Source organism: Neofelis nebulosa, chromosome 6 (genome assembly GCF_028018385.1).
Source record: "Neofelis nebulosa isolate mNeoNeb1 chromosome 6, mNeoNeb1.pri, whole genome shotgun sequence".
NCBI lineage: Eukaryota > Metazoa > Chordata > Mammalia > Carnivora > Felidae > Neofelis > Neofelis nebulosa.
In genome coordinates this window covers 35,245,262-35,269,472 of record NC_080787.1, presented here as the reverse complement: position 1 = coordinate 35,269,472, position 24,211 = coordinate 35,245,262, and the positions used below count along the sequence as shown (strand labels likewise).

At 38.8% G+C, this 24,211-nt stretch overlaps 1 protein-coding gene across 5 annotated transcripts; it reads left to right on the top strand.

Annotated features, from left to right (window-relative positions):
* The first annotated feature begins 11,819 nt into the window (after nt 1–11,819).
* Nucleotides 11,820–19,537, top strand: LOC131514005 (HLA class II histocompatibility antigen, DO beta chain). Of its 5 annotated transcripts, none has more exons than XM_058733495.1 (6): nt 11,820–12,001; nt 15,189–15,470; nt 15,921–16,202; nt 16,676–16,786; nt 17,039–17,070; nt 17,245–19,537. In XM_058733495.1, exons 1-6 carry the CDS (start codon nt 11,875–11,877, stop codon nt 17,269–17,271), a joined length of 861 nt encoding a protein of 286 aa, XP_058589478.1. In that variant the 5' UTR covers nt 11,820–11,874; the 3' UTR covers nt 17,272–19,537. The 5 variants fall into 5 exon arrangements, with proteins under 5 accessions (XP_058589478.1, XP_058589480.1, XP_058589477.1 ...); XM_058733496.1 differs by having other exon boundaries at nt 11,821–12,001; nt 15,189–15,458; XM_058733497.1 differs by having other exon boundaries at nt 15,189–15,458; nt 15,999–16,202; nt 17,039–19,537.
* Nucleotides 19,538–24,211: the final 4,674 nt, after the last annotated feature.

The following is a 24,211-nucleotide window of genomic DNA, read 5'->3' as shown; positions in this document are numbered from 1 at the left end:
GGAACAGGGTGGGGTGAAAGTAGGTAGCTTCTTATGCAGATAAGCCTTTGCTTCATTCTGCTGTTTATGTCTTGACTATCACTGAGCATGAAATACCTGTTTGGAGGGAGAGAAATCTGGCCCGATTCCTTCCTTCCTCTAGTTATACAATGGGAATAATAATTCCTGTATCTCTCAACCTTATGGAAACTGTAGCCCTCTGGAAGAAGATAATCTGTTAAAATTCTTTGATATCTTCACTATAATGACACCCATATATTCCTAATACTTTAAGCCTGGAAGTCATCTTAAAAATAACTAGCAGTCAAATCTTATTTTAAAGAAAGGGAAACCAGCCTGAAATCACACGGCTAGTCAGTGATTGAGCTGGGAAGAAAACTCAGGCATCCAGATGGGCAGGTCAGAAAGTTGTAGCAGACCTTAGGATCTTAGGATATCTTGAAAGATGGCTATCTCAAGGAAACTCCCAGGTAGACCTGATGTCAGGGACACGTTCTGAAAATGTTCCCTGGTGGTGAAAGTGTGGACCTTAGGCAAATGCCTACAAGTGTGGTCTGTTTGGTAACCACAGATATTAATTCTGGTTTGTTCCCGAGTTCTAATTCTTTTTAAAAATTAATTAATTAATTACTTTTTAATTTATATCCAAATTAGTTAGCATATAGTGCAACAATGATTTCAGAAGTAGATTCCTTAATGCCCCTTATCCATTTAGCCCATCTCCCCTCCCACAGTCCCTCCAGCAACCCTCTGTTTGTTCTCTATATTTAAGAGTCTCTTATGTTTTGCCCCCCTCCCTGTTTTTCTATTATTTTTTGCTTCTCTTCCCTTATGTTCATCTGTTTTGTATTTTAAATTCCTCATATGAGTGAAGTCATATGATATTTGTCTTTCTCTGACTAGCTAATTTCTCTTAGCATAATACCCTCCAGATCCATGTAGTGGCAAATGGCAAGATTTCATTCTTTTTGATTGCCGAGTAATACTCCATTGTATATATATACCACATAAATGAATATATCCATTCATCCGTTGATGGACATTTAGGCTCTTTCCATACTTTGGCTATTGTTGATAGCACTGCTATAAACATTGGGGTGCATGTGCCCCTTTGAAACAGCACACCTGTATCCCTTGAATAAATACCTAGTAGTGCAATTGCTGTTCTATTTTAAATTTTTTGAGGAACCTCCATACTGTTTTCCAGAGTGGCTGCACCAGTTGGCATTGCCACCAGCAGTGCCAAAGAGATCCTCTTTCTCCACATCTGCTGTTGCCTGAGTTGTTAATTTTAACCATTCTGACTGGTGTGAAGTGGTATCTCATTGTGGTTTTGATTTGTATTTTCCTGATGATGAGTGATGTTGAGCATTTTTTCATGTGTCGGTTGGCCATCTCTCTGGATGTCTTCTTTGGAGAAGTGTCTATTCATGTCTTTTGTCCATTTCTTCACTGGATTATTTGTTTTTTGGGTGTTGAGTCTGATAAGTTCTTTATAGATTTTGGATACTAACTCTTTATCCAATATGTCATTTGCAATTATCCTTTCCCATTCTGTTGGTTGCCTTTTAGTTTTGCTGATTGTTTCCTTTGCTGTGCAGCAGCTGAGGTCAAAGAGGTTTTTGCCTGTTTTCTCCTTTAGGATTTTGATGGCTTCCTGTCTTATGTTTAGGTCTTTCATCCATTTTGAGTTTATTGTTGTGTTTGGTGTAAGAAAGTGGTCCAGGTTCATTTTTCTGCATGTCGCTGTCCAGTTTTCCCAGCACCATTTGCTGAAGAGACTGTCTTTTTTTCCATTGGATATTCTTTCGTGCTTTGTCAAAGATTAGTTGGCCATGCATTTGTGGGTTCATTTCTGGGTTCTTTATTCTGTTCCATTGGTTTGAGGGTGTGTTTTTGTGCTAGTACCATACTGTCTTGATGATCATAGCTTTGTAATACATCTTGAAGCCCAGGATTGTGATGCCTTCAGCTTCGGTTTTCTTTTTCTTTAATTTATTTTTGAGAGAGAGAGAGAGAGAGAGAGAGAGAGAGAGAGAGAGAGAGATATCACCAATGGGGAAGGGGCAGAGAGAGAGGGAGACACAGAATCTGAAGCAGGCTCCAGGCTCCGAGCTGTCAGCACAGAGCCTGATGCAGGGCTCGACCCACGACCTGTGAGATCATGACCTGAGCTGAAGCCAGAACTGACTTAACTGACTAAGCCACCCAGGCACCCCTTGGTTTTCTTTTTCAAGATTTCTTTGGCTATTCGGGGTCTTTTCTGGTTCCATACAAATTATAGGATTGTTTGTTCTAGCTCTGTGAAGAATGCTGGTGTTATTTTGATAGGGATTGCCCAAGTTCTAATTCTTTTCATTCACCCCACCTACCCTCCAATGCCATTTGATCTTCTGGCCCCTTAACTTCCCCATCTTGTCACTTACCTTCAGCATCTTTTCCATTCAGTCATATTTTAATCTTTCCAAAGGAAGAAGGGAGACCTTAGGAAACTCTCATAGATTTTTTTTGGAGCCCCCAGAAAACCTCCCATTCCATCTGCTTTGCCCTGTGTGGAAATGGAGTTGAATTTCAAGTCCTTTATGCCCCAGCCCAATAGGGTAACCAACTTACAGTCCACAGTGCAGTTGTGATTCAAGAGGAGGAAGAGTGGAGTTGTCAGAATTTTGGGGGAAAGACTGGGGTGTAGGGAAAACAAAGATCTTCCCAGTTTTTGGTGCTGAGTGAGTAAAAAAGCACCCATCTTATTGAGTCTGATGCCCATCTGGTGGTCCTAGGAAATACTGGGTTTTGAAACTAGAGTTTTATGGACTTAAAAGTTGTAATAATTTAAATTTATTTTATTTTACATTTCTTTATTTTTTGAGAGACATAGAGAGAGCACAAGTTGGGGAGGGGCAGAGAGAGAAGGAGACACAGAATTCGAAGCAGGCTCCAGGCTCCGAGCTGTTGGCACAGAGCCCAGCGCGGGGCTCGAACTCACAAACCATGAGATCATGACCAGAGCCAAAGTCAGACACTTAACTGACTGAGCCACCCAGGTGCCCCAACAAGTTGTAAGAATTTTAATGTCAATAATCATTCTAGTGCACGTAGTGCATTCTACGTGCCTGACATGTATCTTCTTACTTTATCTTCAGGATAATCCTATGTGATATTACTATATCAATTCTAAGAATGAGAAAATGGAGGTTTAGACACATTTACTAACTTGCCTGCATCACAAAGCTTTGGAAAAGATGGACTCTGCCCAGCTTTACTACAAAACTCCTTGAAAGAGTTGCCTATACTCACTCTATCTGCTTACCTTCTTACTATTTCCTTTTTTAAAGATACAATTTATTTGAATAGGCCTTTATATTAATGTGATTTAAAATTCAAAAGCCACAAAAAGGTATACAAAGGCAACTCTCCCTCCCATCCTTCTCATGGTTCACCAAGACCCCTTGCATGCACAATCCATGTTCCAAGCTTTATGATTGTCCTTCCAGGGAAATTTTATGAAAATTTAAGCAAATATGTGTATATGTTCTTGTTCCCTATTTTTTACAAAGAGCAGGTCCTTAGACCCACTGTTGTGAACATTATTTTTTACACTTAGAAACATACGTCTATATAGTATTCTGTTTTATGGAAGTACCATATTTCATTTAGCCCGTTTTCTCCTATAGGTTATTGGAAGTCTTTGGTTTTATAAACAATGTCTTACATAGACATATTAATACACATGTGCAAGAATATCAGTAGGATAAAATTCTAAAGGGGGAGTTGCTGAGTCCAAGTGTATATATATTACTAATATTGATACTTGTTGCAAAATTGCCTTCATATAGTTTATATTCATGCACAGTTCCATCATCAATATACGAATTCATCTGTTTCCTCACCAACACAAAGTGTTAATTTAAAAATGTTTTTTAAGTTTATTTATTTATTTTGAGAGAGACAGAGACAGCATGAGTCGGGGGTGGGGGGCAGAGAGAATCCCAAGCAGGCTCCACACCATCTGTGTAGAGCCTGATGTGGGTCTTGAACTCATGAAACTGTGAGGTCATGACTTGAGCTGAAACCAAGAGTCTGGTGCTTTACCAACTGAGCCACCCAGGTATCCCAAGTGTTGTTAATTTTTTAGATTTCTTCAATCTTATGGATAAAAAATGATATTAAATGGTATTGTCATTTGTTTTTATTACCACTTATATAAGGAGGATTCTAAATTCAGCAAGAAGAACTGGGACACAAAGATGAGAAACACACACACACACACAAAACAACAGCAGCAAAACATCTGTGTAAAATATTGGTAAATTAGGGGTGCCTGGGTGGCTCAGTTGGTTAAGTGTCTGACTCTTGATCTCGGCTCAGGTCATGATCTCACGATTCATGAGTTTGAGCCCCATGTTGGGCTCTGCGCTGACAGTGTGGAGTCTGCTTGGGATTCTCTCTCACCCTCTCTCTCTGCCCCTCACCCACTCATGGTTACTCTCTCTCAAAAGAAATAAATTTTAAAAAATATTGGTAAATCAGAATAAGGAAAGAAAAATGACTATAACTATAAAAATCACTAACAGATATGACTATTAAATGTAAGAAAATGATGGAACAATCACAACATGAGAATGAGGCAGATAAAGTAAAACATTGTAAAGCCTTTGTCTTATTTGGAAGGAGGGTAGAGATTAACTTTGGATATTGCCAATTTAGGTAGCCATGTTAAAAATGTAGGAGTAACTCTTAACAAATACAATTAGAATTTAAAATTCTTATTTATTTATTTTTATTTAAAAAAATGTTTTATTTAGTTTTTGGGAGAGATGATGTGAGCAGGGGAGGGACAGAGAGAGAGGGGAAAAGAGGATCTGAAGCTGGGTCTGTGCTGACAGGGTGACCACAGTGAGCCCAATGTGGGGCTCAAACTCAAGAACCACAAGATCATGACCCAAGCCAAAGTAGGATGTTCATCCAATGGAGCCAGTAGGAGGAAATTAAAATTAGATTAAAAATTAATTAAAATTAAAATTAGATTAAAAATCTTATGCCAGTAGGAGGAAATTAGAGAATACTTTAAAATGTAATCAATTTAATATGAATGATGAAAGGAGAAAAAAAAGGAAGCAAAGAAAGAACATAACAAAATAGAAAACACAATAATAGTAGAAACAAATTCAGATAATTTAATAATCCCAGTAAATGTAAACAGCTTGAATATGGAGTTAAAAGAAAAAGGTTTTCAGATTGGGTAAATAATACAGTTGTCCTTATCTAAGGGGGATACATTCTAAGACCCCCCACAGTGGATGCCTGAAACCACAGATAAGAACTGAACTCTATGTATAGTTTGTTTTTCCTATACATGCATACCTTGGTAAAGTTTAATTTATAAATTAGGCATAGTAAGAGATTAACAACAAAAATTAACAATAAAATAGAACAAATGTACCAATATGCTGTAAAAAAAGTTTTGTATTGTCTCCTTCAAAATATTGTATTGTACTCACCCTTCTTCACCTTGTGATGATGTGAAATGAGAAAAGGACTATGTGATGAGATGAAGTGAGGCAAGTGATGTAGGCATTGTGACCTAGCACTAGGCTGACCTTCTGACCTGATGCCAGAGGGAGGATCATTGACTTATGGGCAGTCACTGAAACTGCAAAAAGTGAAACTGTGGGAAAGGGGATCACAAAATCCAGTTATATGCTCTTCTCATTAATCACAAAGAAAACCTAAAGACATGAAAGGGTTAAAATCAAGACATGCAATAAGATACACAAAACTAACACTAGCAGAAGACAATGTGGTCACTTTGATATCTAAAAATATAGTCTAAGACCAAAGGCATTAGTAGAGACAAAGACGATCACTGCATAATGATAGCAAGAAGTCACTAGAACATTATACTAAAACAGGGTCAATGTACACCTCGCAAAAATGCCACAAAATGTGTCGGAAAATATAGACACAATTATAAGAATAAACTGACAAATAGAAACATATTTCTCAATAATTATAGATTAAATGGAAAAATGAGTAAGGATATAGAACAAGCTTACTGATAGCCTTGTCTGTAGTATTTGAAAAACTGCAATTCAGGAAACATGAGACACAATGAGGAGCACAATGGCTCAGTCAGTTAGGTGTCTGACTCTTGATATCGGCTCAAGTTGTGATCTCAGGTCAGTCATGAGGTAGAGCCCTGCATCGGGCTCTGTGCTGACAGTGTGGAGCCTGCTTGGGATTCTCTCTATCCCTCTCTCTCTTTGTCCCTCATCTGCTCATTCTCTTTCTCTCCAAATAGATAAATAAACGAAAACAAAACAAAACAAAACAAAAAACATGAGACATAATGAAAGACTTTCTAAAAGAAATACTCATATAAACGGCATATTTAACAGAAAATAGTGTTACTTACAGGTCACAAATTACACTGAATCTATTTGCTATATTAATTGTAAATGAGCTTACTGATACATAAAATAAAAATAGTTTTGGATTAGATTGAGAGAAAAACTCTGCTGTTTGCAATATACAAAAACAACAAACAAACAAACAAACAAACAAACAAACAAAAAACCCAAAACACCTAAAATAGAGTGACTCAGAAGGTCCACTTATTTATTCAAAAAATAAAATTATGAGAAGGCATAACAAGAGAATGTAAACAAAAAGGAAGCAGAGCAAAAGTCATGATACCATTATTAAACAGATGAAATTCAAACAGAAAAAAACTGAGACAAGAAGGCACTTTATAATGTCAAGTGTAAAATTCATAATGCATATATAAGGGATACATTCAAGTTCCAAATAGCACATCAGCAACTCTAATAAGATTGAAATTAAGGGAGATACAAGGAAAATATTCAGAAGTGTTCTAGTGTTAGGTGACTTTAATTTACTTTTCTCAGTGGACAAAAATAAGGATGATCACAGAAGATACTCCAACAGTATAAAATTAGATCTGATGGGTATACATTAAACTTTATTGATAAGAAATAGAGAACACATCTTTTCAAGTTCCAGCAGAACATAAATGAAAATGGACTACATATTACAGCACAAAAAGCCTCTATAAATTCCTAAAAGTAGAAATGCTATAGACACTATCTTCTAACCTTAATGGAACAAGCTGGATAATTATAAAAAAAAATCAGAAAAGATAAATACTTCTCCACATAGAAAGTTAAACTGTCTTTTTCTTGATCAGAGAGAAAAAACCAAAAATTTCTAGAAAAATTATAATTCAAAATCAGATTTCAAAGTTCTGAGATATAGCTAAGGCAGTGCTCAGTGGAGAATTTATGGCCTTAATCAAGTAAGGGAAAGAATGAAACCACATGGCTTAGTGAAAAGAACAACACAATCAGTCACATGAAAGCAGGAGCAGATAATAAACATAAAAGCAGAAATGAAGAGTTAGAAAGTGGGAAAACAGAATAAATTCAAAAGCTTAAAATTTTTCAATAAAATAAACCACTGACAAACCTAATCAAGAAAAAAGTAGAGAAAATAAGAAATGACAAGGAAAAAATTAATACATGAACAGGAGAAAAATCATAAGAAATTATTTTGTTCAATTTTATAAAAACAAACTTGAAAACTTAGATTAAATGAATAATTAGTTTGAAAAATATACCCAGACCAATCTCTTTAGAGGTAGAATGCACATATAGAGTAATTTCCAATGAAGAAACAGAAAAAACTTGTCAAAGAGCTACCCCAAGAAATGCACGAGTTCCAGATATATAGGTCAATGTAATAATATCTTTAAAGAAAAAGAAAAAAAAAGAGAGAATTCTAATCCTAATTAAATGCTTCAACTGCAGCAAATGTATTCTTTTAGTGAAGTATAGTATCAGCATTAAACTATGACAATGCACCAAAATAAAAACTATAGATGAATTTACTTATTGATGCAAAAATCCCTAGAAATATTTACAATATTCTGTTTACAATAGAATCTAGTGCAAATTGAAAACAAAAACAAAAACAAAAACACATCAAGATAGGAAGCCCAGCCACATTATTGCCTGCAGAGGAGGAGTAAACAGGCTTGGATTTAAGCCTCTTCCACCCTCTCATGCTTTTGCTGCTTGGGATAATCTCCATGTCAGGTTCTCATTCACTTAGCTTGAAGTTAAAATGTTTTTCTCTACTTCCATATGAGATAAAATACATGGGAAAGATTAAGGTAAGTGTAGGTAGGAAGAAGGGAAGAAGTTAAAACTCAGTGGCTTGAGCTCTTTCTGATTGCCACTTTTTCACTCAGCTCCACACTTGCCCCCCAGGTGGAAGCAATGCAACCATTCGCCTCTAGAAGAAGTACCCAATGTCATGGGTCATATGCTCTGTGTACAGAGTCTACCAGTTTTGGGCTGGGCTCAGATTTCCAATTCATGAATATTCAAATCTACCTGAGAGATATGGAGGGGGCAGGTCAACATTCTTGTTCTTGTCCTATATTAGTTAGGTTAAGCTAGGCTAGGCTGTGATAACAACCTTCAGAGCCTTAATCAAGCAAAAGTTATCTCTTATTCATGTAGCATCTGTTGTGGTTTTGGGTGATTCTCTAAGGGCTTCTGCTCTTCATGACTACTCAGCTAATTAGACTGCTTTTATATTCTGATTCGAGATTCCACCATTTCAGCACAAGGTTGTCCTAGTTGACTTGGTGAGGGAAGAAGAGTCATAAAATGGTAGTTAAATTCTTTGACCAAGAACCTTTTGTTCACTGGCCATTGGCTAGAACTGGTCACATAGTCCTGGGAAATCAGGAAGTATAGTTTTCCATGTGCCCAGGAAGTAGAGGATGTCGGTGAACACTAGTGATGTCTTCCACATCTCCCCATCTTTTTATCTGTCATGATCTCCCAGGAGACGGAATTATTATTTTGATTGGTCAGATTCCAGGGCAGGGCATGTTTACTAAGAGTTCCAGGGCCACAGTATTTAAAGTTTACATTTCACCTCTTTTCTGAATGCTATTTCTGCCTTCGGTGAACAGAGTCCCTTTGTGACCCACACTATTACTCATATGCTTGGGAGTTCTTAATCCTTCAGGGTTTACAGCTCGATAGTGGTACAAGTGGTGTATAAGAGGGAACATTAGACCTTGCTTGGGTCTCATGCTTCAGAGACGCTTACCATAAAATCTTCTATTGGGGTATATGAGAGATTTGACCAGCTAATAATAGAGTCAGTCTTTGATTTACAATTTGCTATTACTACTTATGGGTAGAGATTTCCTGAGGGCCTCCCAGCGTACTTGGCAAGGCATAACTCAAGTATTCCTTGGTGTCCTGGTTAACGACCATCATAATCCTACTTTACACACCCATCAGAACATGTGCATTCTCTTAGGGAAGCGAAGAATAAAAAAAAAATTGTATCTTTTCCCATTTAGTGAAGTAGTATGCATGTATTTATTTACTGCAGATAATCAGAAATTTTAAATGAATTCCAGAAAAACTTTTTGTTTCACTGTCTCCATTCTGTTGTCCATTAGCAGTGGGTATTTCAAATTCAAAAAAATCTCTGCTCGGTAGGTCTGTTGTATCAAATATTAACTTTATCATGAACTCTTTCTAGATTAAGTTAAAATCTACTCTTTTGCATACCCAAACATTACCAAATTAATCTCATTCTTCCTGACATTACAGTGGACTGTTTCTTTGTCACTCTGCTTAGGTTATGTATTTCTTGAGAATAAGGAACATGGCTGTGTCATCGCTGCGTGGCCGGTAGTATCAGACATGGATGGCTCTGTGCTAAATAAATTATAATGTACTTACAGACTATTTTGGTTAAAAAGCAGCCTTCTCTCCTTAGCTGTCAAATAGATTTTCTTCCAACTCCTTTTTAGCAGAAGATTTTGCCTTGTCCTAAACTGAGTCCATTGAAGCCATACAACTGGAACTTCCTCGTTCCCCTCTTTCTCACTTCTAATCTCCCTGTCTTCATTCCAGTCTCTGAACAAGTATTCCTTTTTATTACCAAGTCTGACAATCTCTTTCTTTGGATTCCATTAAGAATTTGGGGGGTAATTTCTCTTTTCTTCTCTCTCATATACAGATAACTTCCACTTAACTTAGAAACTTGTTAAGGTCTTTTTTTTTTTCCTGTTTCAAGTAAAAAAAAATCTTTTAATGTTTATGTTTTTGAGAGAGAGAGAGAGAGAGAGGGAGAGAGGGAGAGAGAGGGAGAGAACAAGCAGGGAAGGGGCAGAGAGAGAGGGAGACACAGAATTGGAAGCAGGCTCCCGGCTCTGAGCTCTCAGCACAGAGCCTGACGCGGGGCTCGAACTCGCAGACTGCGAGATCATGACCTGAGCTGCAGTCAGCCGCCCAACTGACTGAGCCATCCAGGTGTCCCAGTTTCAAGTTTTTATTTAAATTCTAGTTAGTTATTATACAGGGTAATATTAGTTTCAGGAGTAGAATTCAGTGGGTCATTACTTACATAGAACACCCAGTGCTTATCACAACAAGTGCCTTCCTTTTTTTAAAAAAAAATTTTAATGCTTATTTATTTTGGAGAGAGACAGACAGACAGAGCATGAGCAGAAGAGGGGCAGAGAGAGAGGGAGACACAGAATCCGAAGCAGACTCCAGGCTCCAAACTGTCAGCAGAGAGCCTGATGTGGGGATCGAACTCATGAACTGTGAGATCATGACCTGAGCTGAAGTCAGAATCTTAACTGACTGAGCCACCCAGACACGCCAATAAGTGCCCTCCTTAACACCCATCGCCCATTTAAGGTGATGGTCTTTCTTATACATAACTTTCCTGTAGTGTGGCTTTTTTGCTCAAGTTTGAGTCCCATCCTTTCCCTTGTTTTCATTTCCAACACTTTTTTTTTTAAGTTTATTTATTTATCTTGAGAGAGAGAGAGAGAGAGAGAGCTGGGGAGGGGAAGAGAGAGTGAGAAGGAGAGAGAGAGAGAGAGAGAGAGAGAGAGAGAGAGAGAGAGAGAGAAGAATCCCTACTTGGGATTCTCCCAAGGGGCTGGGATTCTCCTCAGCACCCTCCGCGCTGAGGGTGCGGGACGTGAGCTCACAGTGAGATCATGACCTGAGCCAAAACCAAGTGTCAGACACTTAACCGACTGAGCCGTCCAGGTGTCGCTCACTTCCAACACTCTTGAAGGACTGTTTATATCTGCTGCCTTCATTTCCAATTTGCTCTTTACTCTTTTGAAATATAGCTTCTACCTTTAACACTCTATGTCCCAATGAAGGTTATTGGTGCTCCACTAATTATATAACACAATAATGTTTCTTATATTTTATCTTCTGGAACATTTTTTGCACCTTTTTATTCTTTTAAGAATCCTCTCTTCATTTTACTTTTTGTGGCCCTCTCTTGGTTTATGAGAAATCATTCTCTCCAGGTGATTCTCAATCTCTTCTGTTTCTTCTCTGATAATCACTTCATTAACTCCTCTTAGGGCAAATGCTTCAGAATGCTGTCTACTTTCTGCTTTATTTGCACACTCCATTGACAATGTCAACCACACCACAGGAGGAAGAGACTCATTGGTTAGAAGATAACAGAATGCATAATAAACAATCCGTGTAGTTCTTCTAGGATCACGTATTATATACACTATTTAAAAAAGTTTTTTTTTTTTCCACAGCCCATTTTCCACATACCTTAAACTACTGCCAGTGATTAAGCAGGTAACCGATTCTTGAGTGGTATAACACAACTTTACGGAAGTAGTCTACCTAGCATCTGATGATGCAAAACTCTTCTATCGTAATTGGTTATCAGTGTGAAGAGTTTCCAATCCTGAGGTGGGCAGGAAAGTATTCATACTCTTAATAAATATTTTTTGACTGAGTTTTGCGGGGGGTATGCCCCATTCTGAAGAAGTTGATGATTTTACTGTCTCACTTATTTTTTCCTTCCAGAATGCGTTCCGGGTGGGTTTCCTGGATGGTGGTTCTGCAAGTGAGTGTAATCAGGCTGGATTCCTCCATGACTCAAGGCAGAGACTCTCCAGGTAAGAACAGAGCAATTTTTTTTTCCAGGTGTGCATGCAAGAATTGGCATGGGGGAGGAATGCCTTTCCCTGTGGGTCCAGGCTGCAGACCAGACTAGAATTGGCTTCTGGCTTCAAAGTGTTCTTTCCTTTAGAAGAAAAATAAGGCTCTCTCTTTACCACACACAATGTGGGAAAAGGGACTTCCTGTACCAGAGCCGCAGATTCAACGAGTAGGGTAACAGGAAGAAGGGAAACATTTTGTCTTGCTTACGGCCCTTATTGTGTCAATGTCTGTCTCAAGAACTGTATAAACTGGAGGCAGTCTGAAAGTAGCTGCCAGTTGTTTAGACAGGAGATTGCTCTGATGATTGTGACTGTTTTTATATTTATCCAATTGAGATACACGTGGACAAAAAAAATTGGTAACAAAGTTTCTTCTTTTGGCATTTATTAACCCCAGTTTTGACAAATAAGAGAAGTTGAATGCATTATCCTCAGACTGTCCCCAGGCTACTAAGTACATGTATTTATTGCTGTTATTTTTCTAGCTGAGGAGATAGGCTATACAAACATGAGGCGATATTGCACCCTGAAGACATATTTATCAGCAGAAAACGGGATGTGATGTGCTAAAAACAGAACCTGTCTGAATGTCAGTTTCATTAACTACAAAAGAGGAACCAACCTGGGAGGGTGCGGTGGGTGGAAGATCTTTGTTCTTCAAGAATAGAAACCTCTCTGAGCTCATAATGTCCATTAAACAACACAGATGAAGAAAAAGTCAGTGCAGATCTTAAATCTGACACAAATCTGACTAAAAAATTATTTTCTTTTTCTGATTTAAACTGTAAGAAGGAAGGGCATTGGAGGTTAGAGCATCTAAGAGATGAGTATGGCTGGCCCAGGAAGGATTCTGCCGTCCTTACGCTCCACTCAGTAGCTCGCAGAGGAGAAGCTGAGAAATGAGAGCAAATCTACAACTGGAGATCAGTAACTACTATCCTTCAAGCCTTAACTCATGCTGTTTCTTCAGGGAGGTCTTTTCTGGCCAACCTGCATTGTTAACCCATTTGAATTTCCTTTTTTTTTTATTGTTGTTCTCAAGTCCACAGAATTGCGTTAATCTTACCCAAAGAGTTCACAGCACTTTGTTATCACTTGTCTGTGCAAGGACTCTCTCCTCTTCCCTTGTCTCCATTTTCACACCCTCCTTTCCTTAGAGAGCCATTCTAACGTGTCTTTAACTATGGGGTGGTCTTTAAGAATATTTAGCATTGTTTTTCACGTGTATTTAAAAATCTTAATAAATGTCATTGTGCATTAAATCACATTCTGTTTCTTTTCTGTCTTAACACTATGCTTTTGAGCTCTCCTTCAGTGTCGTTATCAAAGGAAAGCAGGTCAGGGAGGGTAAGTGGTTCTATGTAAAACTATCGGATATAGAACTAGAACTCAAGTCAACTGAAACATAACCCAGGGCTATTTACCAATTTGTTGTTTAAAATTTTTCAAATTTTCAAATCTACGAAGTGTCTTAATCCATTCTGGTGACTGCAACAAAATACCACAGCCTGGGTGACTTATAAACAACAGAAATTTATTTCTCAGAGTTCTGGAGTCTGGGGAGTCTAAGATCAGGTGTCAGTATGGCTGTGTACTTTTTTATTTATTTATTATTTATTTTTAATTTTTTGCTTACTTATTTTGAGAGAGAGAGAGAGAGAGAGAGAGAGAGAGAGAGATGAACAGGAGAGGGACAGAGAGAGAGGGAGACAGAATCCGAAACAGGCTCCAGGCTCTGAGCTGCCAGCACAGAGCCTGATGAGGGACTCGAACTCACAAACCATGAGATCATGACCTGAGCTGAAGTCAGACACCTCTCGACTGAGCCACCCAGATGCCCCAGTATGGCTGTGTTCTGATGAAGACTCTCTTCCTGGTTCACAGCTGGCACCTTATCCCTGTGTTCTCACGTGGTAGAAGGGGCTTGAGATCTCTCTGGAGCCTCCATTATAAGGGCTGATCCTATTCATGAGAAAGGGCTCCACCCTTATGACCCAAACACCTCCCAAAGGCACCTCCTACTGATAATACCACCTTTGGGGGTCAGGATATCAACATAAGAATTTGGGGGCAGGGGCACAAACACTCAGACCATAGCACACTGTGTGTTCAACAAATAAGAATGATCCTTTTTCTTACCTGTGAGGACAGATTACATAATTTTTGAATGTGAAATTACATTGAAGAATAGCAGAGTAGACAGTGTATGAAACAATATGTAGCTCAAGGTAATCACTATTGATATCAGTAAGGTGCTCTGAAAGTAGAAAATTATAACAGACCATGGAATTAGATATTTTTATTCCACCTTTAATGGCAGTATTTCATGTGAAAATCCCCAAAGACGCTTAAGCTAATTGTATATTTTCTATCACCATGTTGTTGTAGCTACTGGTATGGTAGGTATAGTGCCAACGATACTGATAGCAATATTAATCTTCGAGCCATGGATTAGTATTATTTTACTTAACACCAACAAAGGTAATTAAATCATTACCTTATTAGAGCCAACAGAGGGGTGAAGTCTAAGTAAAAGTGCAAGGGGAAAGGTCCAAAAGGAAATTCTTGGAGAAAACCCATAGTGAGTGAAAAGTGGAAGGGGTTGATTTGACATCAAACGTGTACCGTGTCTGAATTTCTTTGCCCACCTCCATCACTCCTTCACTCTGCTCCAGAGGGAATGTATCGAATGAACCCGCCATGGGCAAGAGTGCTGTTGAATTACTCCACATGGGGATGGATCTTTTTGACTTGATAACAAAGGGAGTTAAAGTCTTGGGCTTCTGAAAGCTTGGCTTGGAGAAACCAAGCACGATGTCAGCAGAACACAAATAGTCAATAAATGTTTGTGGAATGAATGTTTATATCTCTTGGGACTCTCTTTTCGGCTTGCCTTTTTGGGATTACACATCTTCCGTTTGGCTGGCCCTGTAGGATGGGTCTCAGACTGCTTTCCACGATGGATGTCTCTTTGCTAAAAGGAACCAGATGTGGCCCAGGGGAGAAGAGGCCACTTTGACCTATTTACTGAGGTCAAAAGCCTCTTCTCAAATCCGTGTGTTCTGGCATAATAAAGGAACCACGTATGGGTTCCTAAAAGTGAGGGTTGGTTTTTTGTCTATTTTTTTTTTTTTATTTCCAGAAGATTTTGTGATTCAGGCAAAGGCTGACTGTTACTTCACCAATGGGACAGAGAAGGTGCAGTTTGTGGTGAGATTCATTTTTAACTTGGAAGAGTATGCACGTTTCGACAGCGATGTGGGAATGTTTGTGGCATTGACAGAGCTGGGGAAGCCTGATGCTGAGCTGTGGAACAATCGGCCGGATATATTGGAGAGGAGTAAAGCTTCTGTGGATGCACTCTGCAGACATAACTACAAGCTGGGTGCACCCTTCACTGTGGGGAGAAAAGGTGAGGTGGAAGGTGAGGTCTTGTGAGGTTCAGGAATCTCCTACATGTGAATGTGACCATGGGCTTTACTTCCTCATGATGGGCAATTTCTTGCTTCAGGATAAATGGCTTGTAAGCAGGGGAGTCTGTATATGTTCTGTCCCTAGTTGTGATTCATTAATTATCTTCACAGGTCAGGTCACTGTGGTCTTGGTCCCAGACCCCCCAAATTCTCAAAGACTTTAAGGACTAGTGGGCTCTCAAATAAAGGGGGTAATTGTGGGAGTATCTGATAAGGCCTAACTCATCCTTGGGGCATTGACATACCCAGTTTCTGAATCTTGGGGGCAGAGATTTCCCCACATTTCCAGTTTCCACCTGGGTGATGTGAGAAGATTAGGGGAAGAGATTGTCTTTCAAGGAACCCTTGCCCTGGCTTAGTGGTTTTCCTTCACAATGTCTCATTTTTTCCTCTTTTCCCAGTGCAACCAGAGGTGGCGGTGTATCCAGAGAGGACCCCATCCCTGCAACACCACAATCTGCTGCTTTGCTCTGTGACAGGTTTCTATCCAGGGGACATCAAGATCATGTGGTTCCGGAATGGGCAGCAGGAGAGAGTAGGGGTCATGTCCACTGGCCTTATCAGGAATGGAGACTGGACCTTTCAGACAATGGTGATGCTGGAAATGACTCCTGAACTTGGAGATGTCTACACCTGCCTTGTTAATCATCCCAGCCTGCTGAGCCCTATTTCTGTGGAGTGGAGTGAGAATCAGCTTCTTGTACTCTCTGGGCCTGACTCAGGTTGATGCTGACTCAGCACACGGCCTGTGTTATCTCTGCATTCATCTTGGTCCCAATAGTCATCCTTCTTTCCCCTGATCTGAGGGGTCATGGAATTCGGGTCCTTGGGTTAGGGTGGGAGAAGACACGACAGATATCTATCCTTGTATCTGCCAAGAAATAAGGAGGTCTAATCACCTCATCACTTATTTCCAACTTTGGGAACGAGTATACTCTAATAATTTGTCTTAGTATTTTAGGGGGCATTCTTACGGGCTGCAAGATTCAGTAACAGAAACTCCATGGGTGCAAACCTTGGCTTCAAAGAACCATATCTAAACATATTTCTTCTCTAGATAGCATTTGATCTGGTATCCAGAATGGACTCTGAGATTTCAGGAAGGCACGCCAAACATTGGGAGCTTTTTACTAATTTTCAGACCTGTTTCCCATAGGACCTCAGTCTGCATATTCTTGGAGAAAGATGCTAAGTGGAATTGCAGCCTTCCTGCTTGGGCTGATCTTCCTTCTGGTGGGGACTGTCATCTGCCTCAGGGCTCAGAAAGGTAATGAGCCTCTCAGGAGTCCCCTGTCACCTGCCCCGTGGCTTCTCCCACTTCCCCTAACTTCAAAGATGTGAGGCAGGGAAAGCTGATTGTACTTCTCAGAGGTCACCATGATAGTCTTTTCTGAATCCAGAAACATTTCAGGGGGTCAGCAGAGTTGGAGTATTGATATTTCAGTTCGTCCCTATCTGTCAGGATAATCACACATTTGGTCCTAACTAGAGGCATTCTATTTCTTTCCTCTCATTCCAGGGTATGTGGAGACGCAGTTGTCTGGAGATGAGGTAATGTCTTCTTCCTTGTCTTTGGGTGGCCAATTATTGTCCCTGTGCTTTGGCCAGAGGGAGAGGTCTTGGGGATAGGGTGTGAGGGTGGCTTTGACTGGGTGGCGCTGGGTGCTGAGTCTCTGGAATGGGAGGGTGGAGTCCCTCCTCAGACTTTGATCACTATTCCTGCAGGTCTCAAGAGCAGTTCCCTCACCATAGCCACGCTAAGGTCCCAATGAGAGCTTCTTGCCCTGGAGGCTGAAATAGTACCGAATGACTTGAGTTCAAATGACTAAGTAAAGGACTCTCATGAGGTCCATGTTCTGGAGCTACTTCCATGAGTCCTTGGAGGAGTCCTGACTTGATTCTAGAGTTCTGTTTTCTGAGATCATCTCTCACTCGTCTGCCCTTCTTCCTCCTCCTTGCCTGTGCCATTAGTCCCCATTTCCAAGGATAGTGTGCAGAAATTCCCACCAAAGCTGACTCCCACCAGCCCCAACCTGCATACCTCCTATGGTCCAGCCCTAACCTTGTGAACTATCCTCATGTCTTCCTGTTTCCAACTGCACTCTCCACTGTCTCCAGAAGACAAATGCTCAGAGGCACTGTTTCCTTTTCACCGTTTTTTATGACCTTTTTTATTGTAAAATAAAACTGAGGAACAGATAACCATATAAAATGTAGAATTTAATGAATTTAAGGCAAAACTCCTGTAATCACCACTCAGGCCAAGAAATAGAACTTTACCAGTCAGAGCAGGAGTCTCCCTGTGCCATAGGCCAATCAATCCCCTCTCCCTCCTCTCAAAAGTAATTATATTCTGGGAGGCCTGGGTGGCTCAGTCAGTTAAGTGTCAGGCTCTTGATTTCGGCTTGGGTCATGATCTCACGGTTCATGAGATTGAGCCCTGCATTGGGCTCTGTGCTGACAGTGCAGAGCTTGCTTAGGATTCTTTCTCCCTCTCTGTGCTCCTCCCCTGCTTGTGCTCTCTCTCTTTCTCTCTCAAAATAAATAAACTTTAGAAAAAAGTAATTGCATTCTGTTAATCACTTTTTAAATTTTTTTTAACGTTTATTTATTTTTGAGAGAAAGGGAGAAACAGAATGTGAGCAGGGAAAGGGCAGAGAGGGAGGGAGACACAGAATCTGAAGCAGGCTTCAGGCTCTATGCTGTCAGCACAGAGCCTGATGCAGGGCTCAAACCCAGGAATCAGGAACCATAAGATCATGACCTGAGCTGAAGTCAGACACTTAACCGACTGAGCCACCTAGGTGCTCCTTAAATATTTTTAAAAAATGTTTATTTATTTTTGAGGGAGAGAGCACAAGCAGGGGAGGGGCAGAGAGAGAGAGAGAGAGAGAGAGAGAGAGAGAGAGAGAGATTGAGAGGTAGACACAGAATCTGAAGCAGGCTCCAGGCTCTGAGCTGTCAGTTCAGAGTCTGATACGGGGTTCGAACCCATGAACTGGGAGATCATGACCTGAGATGAAGTCAGACACTTAACCGACTGAGCCACCCAGGTGCCCCAGCTTAGTTGTCTTTTCTGTCTCATACTTTACTATTTCTCCTCCATCCCCTCTGCCCCCCTTATGACTAGTACGTTGAAAAGCCTGAGACATTTAACCTACAGAGTTTTCCATAGTTTGGATTTTACCAATTGCATGCATCTGGTGCAGTTTAGCATGTCCTTCTGTCCTCTGCATTTCTTGCAAGTTGGCAAATGGATGCAGAGGTTGGATAGACAGGTTTAATTTCTTTGATGAGTCTGTAGGTGGAGGTGTGTTTTTTACCATGAGGCCCAAACTTTCCAATTGTGTCTCTTTTTACAGTGCATTCACCTTTGGTGCTCATTGCCTAGGCCCTTGAATTCACTTGAATTCTATCAGTCCTTCTTTGTTTATATGCTTTATTGCTTCTGTAAAGAGACATTTCTCTTCATTTACTGGTGGGTTGCCCAGTGATACAGTGGAAAGAAAGGATCAGTGTTTTAGTTCTTTTACTTTTTTAATTTTCAAGTTACTGAATTTGTTTCCTACTATTATCCAAAGGTGGACAATTAGGTTTTACTTTTTATTTTTATTTCTTGTATCATTATAAACTCAAGGATTTAAATGTATTTGATGGATTTTAACTCCTGGTGGTTTTTAGCCACGAGTTCAATCATATCATCCTAGGTGCATGGAAACTTCTTCAAGTGGCTCCTGAGTCCTTTTGACACAAGTCTTTTGATCATTTCTTTGTTATCTGCATGCCAAAATGTTCCAGGTTTATTCTGTATGTTTCCCGCTCAGACCTGAAATCAGCCATTGTTTTAGAAAGCCCTGGATTATTTTAGTGGGAAATGTCACTAAGACCGTAAGCTGGAGTTAGGAGTTCATCACTATATCAGGTCTTTTTGGTGGAAATACAAATGTTTATATGTAACGTTCATATTTATAGAAGCACAAAGTTTATGTATATACAAATAAAAAATTAATCTCTTCTATATTACAGTTGTGTCTCCTTTCTTCCACATCAAGAGTTCTGGTTTTCAAACACACAGGGAGACATACAATTAGAATATCCATCTTTACTCATTTGCTTTTCCTGAATGAACACACACAGCAGTCTGAGGATGATGATACTTGTGCTACGACCACCAAAATGATTACTGAAAACAGTTAATATTCCTTTTGCCTCTGTTCTCATCATCTTTCCTTTTATAGTTGTCCTATATCTATGTTATGGGTCATATACCATTTCAGAAGATACTTGCTCCCTTTTTAGTCTTAGTGCTGTGAGTAATAACATGTTTAATGATGACTACTATTCCTTATGTCAGTGTCCTTTAAGTGCAGTGGTGCTCCAGTTGTGGTCTATGGACTCCTGGAGGTCCCTGAGACCCTTTTGGGAAGTCCGAAAGATCAAAACTATTTTTATAATAATAAGATCTTATTTACCAATTTCACTGTATTTGTGCTGATAATGGAAAGTTTACAGTGGGTAAAACGTTTGGTGCTTTAGTACAAATCAGGGCAGTGACACCAAATTCTATAAGCAGTCATGGCATTCTTGACTGCCATGCACTTGCAGTGAAAAACCCTCAAAAGTGTCAGTTTCACTTAAAGATAGCCTTGGTGAAACAATAATAATCATTAGTTTTTACTAACTCTTGAATCTCAAGTAGGCACCTTTTTAATATATAGTGTGACAAACTAGCATTTCTGCTGCAAAGTGATGGAAAGGCATTTATTTTGTGGAAAAGCACTGTGTAATTGCTTGAGTTGTGGGTGAAACGAGCCACCTCTTCTTTTTTCTAATGGGCTGTCATTTTTCTTGAAAGAATGAGTGACAGACGCAGTATGGTTATTTGGCCCTGGGTATTTGGTAGGCATTTTCTCAAAAATAAACTAAAGAAGAATGCCACTTCAAAGAAAATGATATTGACAGTGAAAATTAGATTTTCCAGAGAAAATCCACAGGCAAAACCTGTGTTTACCACAGGTTCCCCATAACAAAGGTTTTTGGATGAGATTGATGGTGATATTACCAAATACGATTTTTTCATATTGTTTAGTGACCCGTGTCAACATTTTGGAGATCTGCATAATCCTGTGGACCCCCTTCCAAATGATCAATGCATGATACTGCAAAATTATCACGGATAGAAGGCCCACTCAAAGCACAAGGTAGACCAATGAATTTTAACATAACATAACATGAAAAGACCACTGATAAGATTTCAGATTCCACATTGTAACTAATTTGTAAAGATTTATCATTTGTTGAGTTGTAGTATCTTATCAAAGAAGAATATACACAATAGCTGAAAGGCTATTAAAATTCTTCCCCTCTTTCCTATTACATATCTGAGTGCAACCACATTTTCTTCATGCATTTTAACTAAAACAACATATTACAGGCTAAATGTAGAAGAATACACGACCAAGTGAATCAGTACTAAGTGAGATATTAAAAAGATTCTTTTAATGTAAAATAATTCATTTTCTCTCACCATATTTTTGTGCTAGAAGATATAGCTACTTTTCATAAATATGTTATTTATATTAATATATAATGGGTTTATCACTGTTCTTTATACAAATATTGAAAGTTTTTCAGTTTTAATTTCTAATGTGATGAATATTGCTTCACATAACCCATATAAACTGAAGCTCTTTGGAGTTCTTAATAATTCTTAAGAATGTAAAGGGGTCATGATACCAAAAGTTGTGAACTACTGATGTAATCATTGTGGTTGTTTGAAGCTCTTTCTTTAGTTACTTGCTAAGAAGAGCTCAAGGAAGTCCTTATATTTAACAGACTTCCAGTCAGTTTTGCTGGATATAAAAAACCTTCGTTCCTATTTTCTGCTCTTGAATACCTTAATAATGTTACTGCATTTTCACGTAACATTGCTATCAAAAAGTCTGATAATAACCTAATTATCAAGTCAGTTATTGTTTTTGCTGAGATGCCTAAGTAGCATTTTCTTTTTCTTTAATGTCCAGAAATTTTATTAGAATATATCTTGGTTTTGGTCATCTTGGTGAGTTTTTCAAATAAGCCATATAGTCTTTCAATATATGGCTCAATTTTTTTTTTTTAATTTTAGGAATGTTTTATTGAGTTATATTTTTTAGTATTTTCTTTTGTTTCTTTTTTAAGGAACTCCTACCATTTATATATTAGATTTTTTTTTGCATATCTTCAATATTTGTAATTTTCTTTTGAATACTTTCTCGTTCCTTTTTTCTTTAAAAAATGTTCCTTTTTACCTTCTTTCTTTCTCTTGAGGCTTTCATCATTGTGTCTATTTTGTTCTTTTGTTTTCTAGTTTAGCCTTCATTTCTGAAGTGGATTTTAATTTCATATTATCTCCTGAGTACTGTAACCATATTTCTAAAATTTTAAAAAATTATTTTATTTGATAAATTTGACGTTATATTTTGAAAATTTAAGGTATACAGTATGTTATTTTGATACACTTATATGATACACTTATGATTGCCATTGAAGGAATATTTAGCACATCTTATAATAGTTTCTATATTGAGATTTTCTAAGTCTGATTTATGTTGTTGTTTCATATTTTTTTAACACTTTCTTAATGACATTTAGCTTGTTTTGAAATAGAGTACAGCTTAGAATTTTTGGTAGCATGACTTTTCTGGTGTGTTTTCACTGTCTGTAAGGATTTTATTCTCTTCATATTTATACTAACTTTGTAAAAGACACACCTTCTGTCCTCTTCTGTGGCTCTTTTTATATGGAATTAATCTCCTTGAGTTTTATTTTTATTTAGTTATTTATTTTTCATTTTTTTTAACATTTATTTATTTTTGAGAGAGAGACAGAGTGTAAGCTGGGTAGGGGCAGAGAGAGAGAGAGAGAGAGAGAGAGAGAGAGAGAGAGAGAGAGAGAGAGAGAGAGAGAGAGAGAGAGAGAGAATCTGAAGCAAGCTCCAGGTTCTGAGCTGTCAGCACAGAGCCTGACATGGGGCTCGAGCCCACAAATTGCGAGATCATGACCTGAGCCAAAGTCAGATGCTTAACCAACTGAGCCACCCAGGTGCCCCATCTCCTTGAGTTTTAGAAGGAGGCATACTTCAGAATGTTTATCCACTCCCCAGAGCGCTCTCTTCTGTTGTTTTTGCGTAATGCTAAAAAATATGGCAACTTGCTTGGGAGAGTTCCAGACTCTGTTTTCGTCCCTCACTTTGAGCTTCTTTTTCTTCATTTCCTTATTTCTGTCTGGCTCAATTTTGGTTCCACTACTCGCAGTGTTTTCCTCAGTGTAAGGCTCTGCCTTGGAAAAGTTCCTGGATGGTCAGTTTAGATAATTCTTAGGGGTGAGACTGCTCCACCCCCTTCTAACCTTACTTTGTGTTCAACTGCTGCTGTGGGATTGGGAAAGTCCTGCCTAGTTTAATCTGCTGCTCTTGTACTGGTCTGCTGTGTTTTTCAATGAGTATCTGTCGACTGTTTGGGATTTATCATATTCTCAGACATGTCAAGTGCCTGGGTGCTTCTCCCAATATTCTCTACCACAGACACTTCCAGGGATATCTCATGACTATTAGTGGATTGTCACCCACCAACTTGTATTTTGAGGTACATGGATGAACCTTATCACCTAGTTTTGTTGAAATGTTAATGCATTCTTTAAAATTAAACTCCATTTTGTTATAATTGTATAAGATGTACTTACAAGAAATAAGAGATCTCATGTATCCTTTATCCAATTTCCCCTAAAGGTAACTTCTTGTAAATTATAGTAAATTGTCACAGTCTGAATAGTGACATTGATTAATGCAGATACAGTCTATTTCCATCATCATACTGTCCCTCATCTTGCCTTTTAACAGCCACACCTGCTTCCCCTTCCACTCCTGGAGCTGTCAATCCATTTTTATTTCTATAATTTTGTCATTCCAAAAATGTTATATAAATAGAATCATACCCTATATAACCTTTTGGGATTGAATTTTTTTCCCCCAGCATAATTCCCCATAGATTCATCCAGGTTGTTGTGTGTATCTTTAGTTCGTTTGTTTTTATTACTGGGTAGTATTACTTGCTATGCATGTACCGCAGTTTGTTTCCAGTTTTTGACTATTGTGAATAAAGCTGCTATAAACATTCATGTACAGGTTTTTGCGTGAACACGGATCTTTACTTCTCTGGGATACATGCTCAGGAGTGTAACTGCTGGGTTGCACAGTTTTAAACTAACTCTCAAACTGTCTTCCAGAGCGGATTTCCCACATTAGTTTCACCAGCAATGGATGAATGATCCCATTTTTATGCAACCTTGTTTTCGGTATTGGTATTGTCCCTATTTTTTATTTTTATTAAAATTTTTTAATGTTTATTTTTGAGAAAGAGAGAGAGAGAGACAGAGGTGAGTGGGAGAGGGTCAGAGAGAGAGGGAGACACAGAATCTGAAACAGGCTCCAGGCTCTGAGCTGTCAGCACAGAGCCCAATGTGGGGCTCAAACTCAGGAACCATGAGAGTCTTGTATATTTCATCTTCTTGTACATTTCACCTTCTTTGATGTTGTGCAGAAAGGGAGAAGACAGGTTCTATTTCCCTTGCTGAGAATCTCTGAACCCTTCTGAAGTTACACAATTGCAAGGATTAGCAGAAAATGTTAACATTTTAACCTAATATAGTTAGT

What these genes read in the sequence shown, in the direction of transcription:
- LOC131514005 (XM_058733493.1), top strand. Translation starts at nt 11,875, where the DNA reads ATGATTTTACTGTCTCACTTATTTTTTCCTTCCAGAATGCGTTCCGGG. An exon ending in TCAAGGCAGAGACTCTCCAG is followed by an intron (nt 12,002 to 15,188) that starts GTAAGAACAGAG and finishes TTTTATTTCCAG; the next exon opens with AAGATTTTGTGATTCAGGCA. An exon ending in CTGCCTCAGGGCTCAGAAAG is followed by an intron (nt 16,787 to 17,038) that starts GTAATGAGCCTC and finishes CTCTCATTCCAG; the next exon opens with GGTATGTGGAGACGCAGTTG.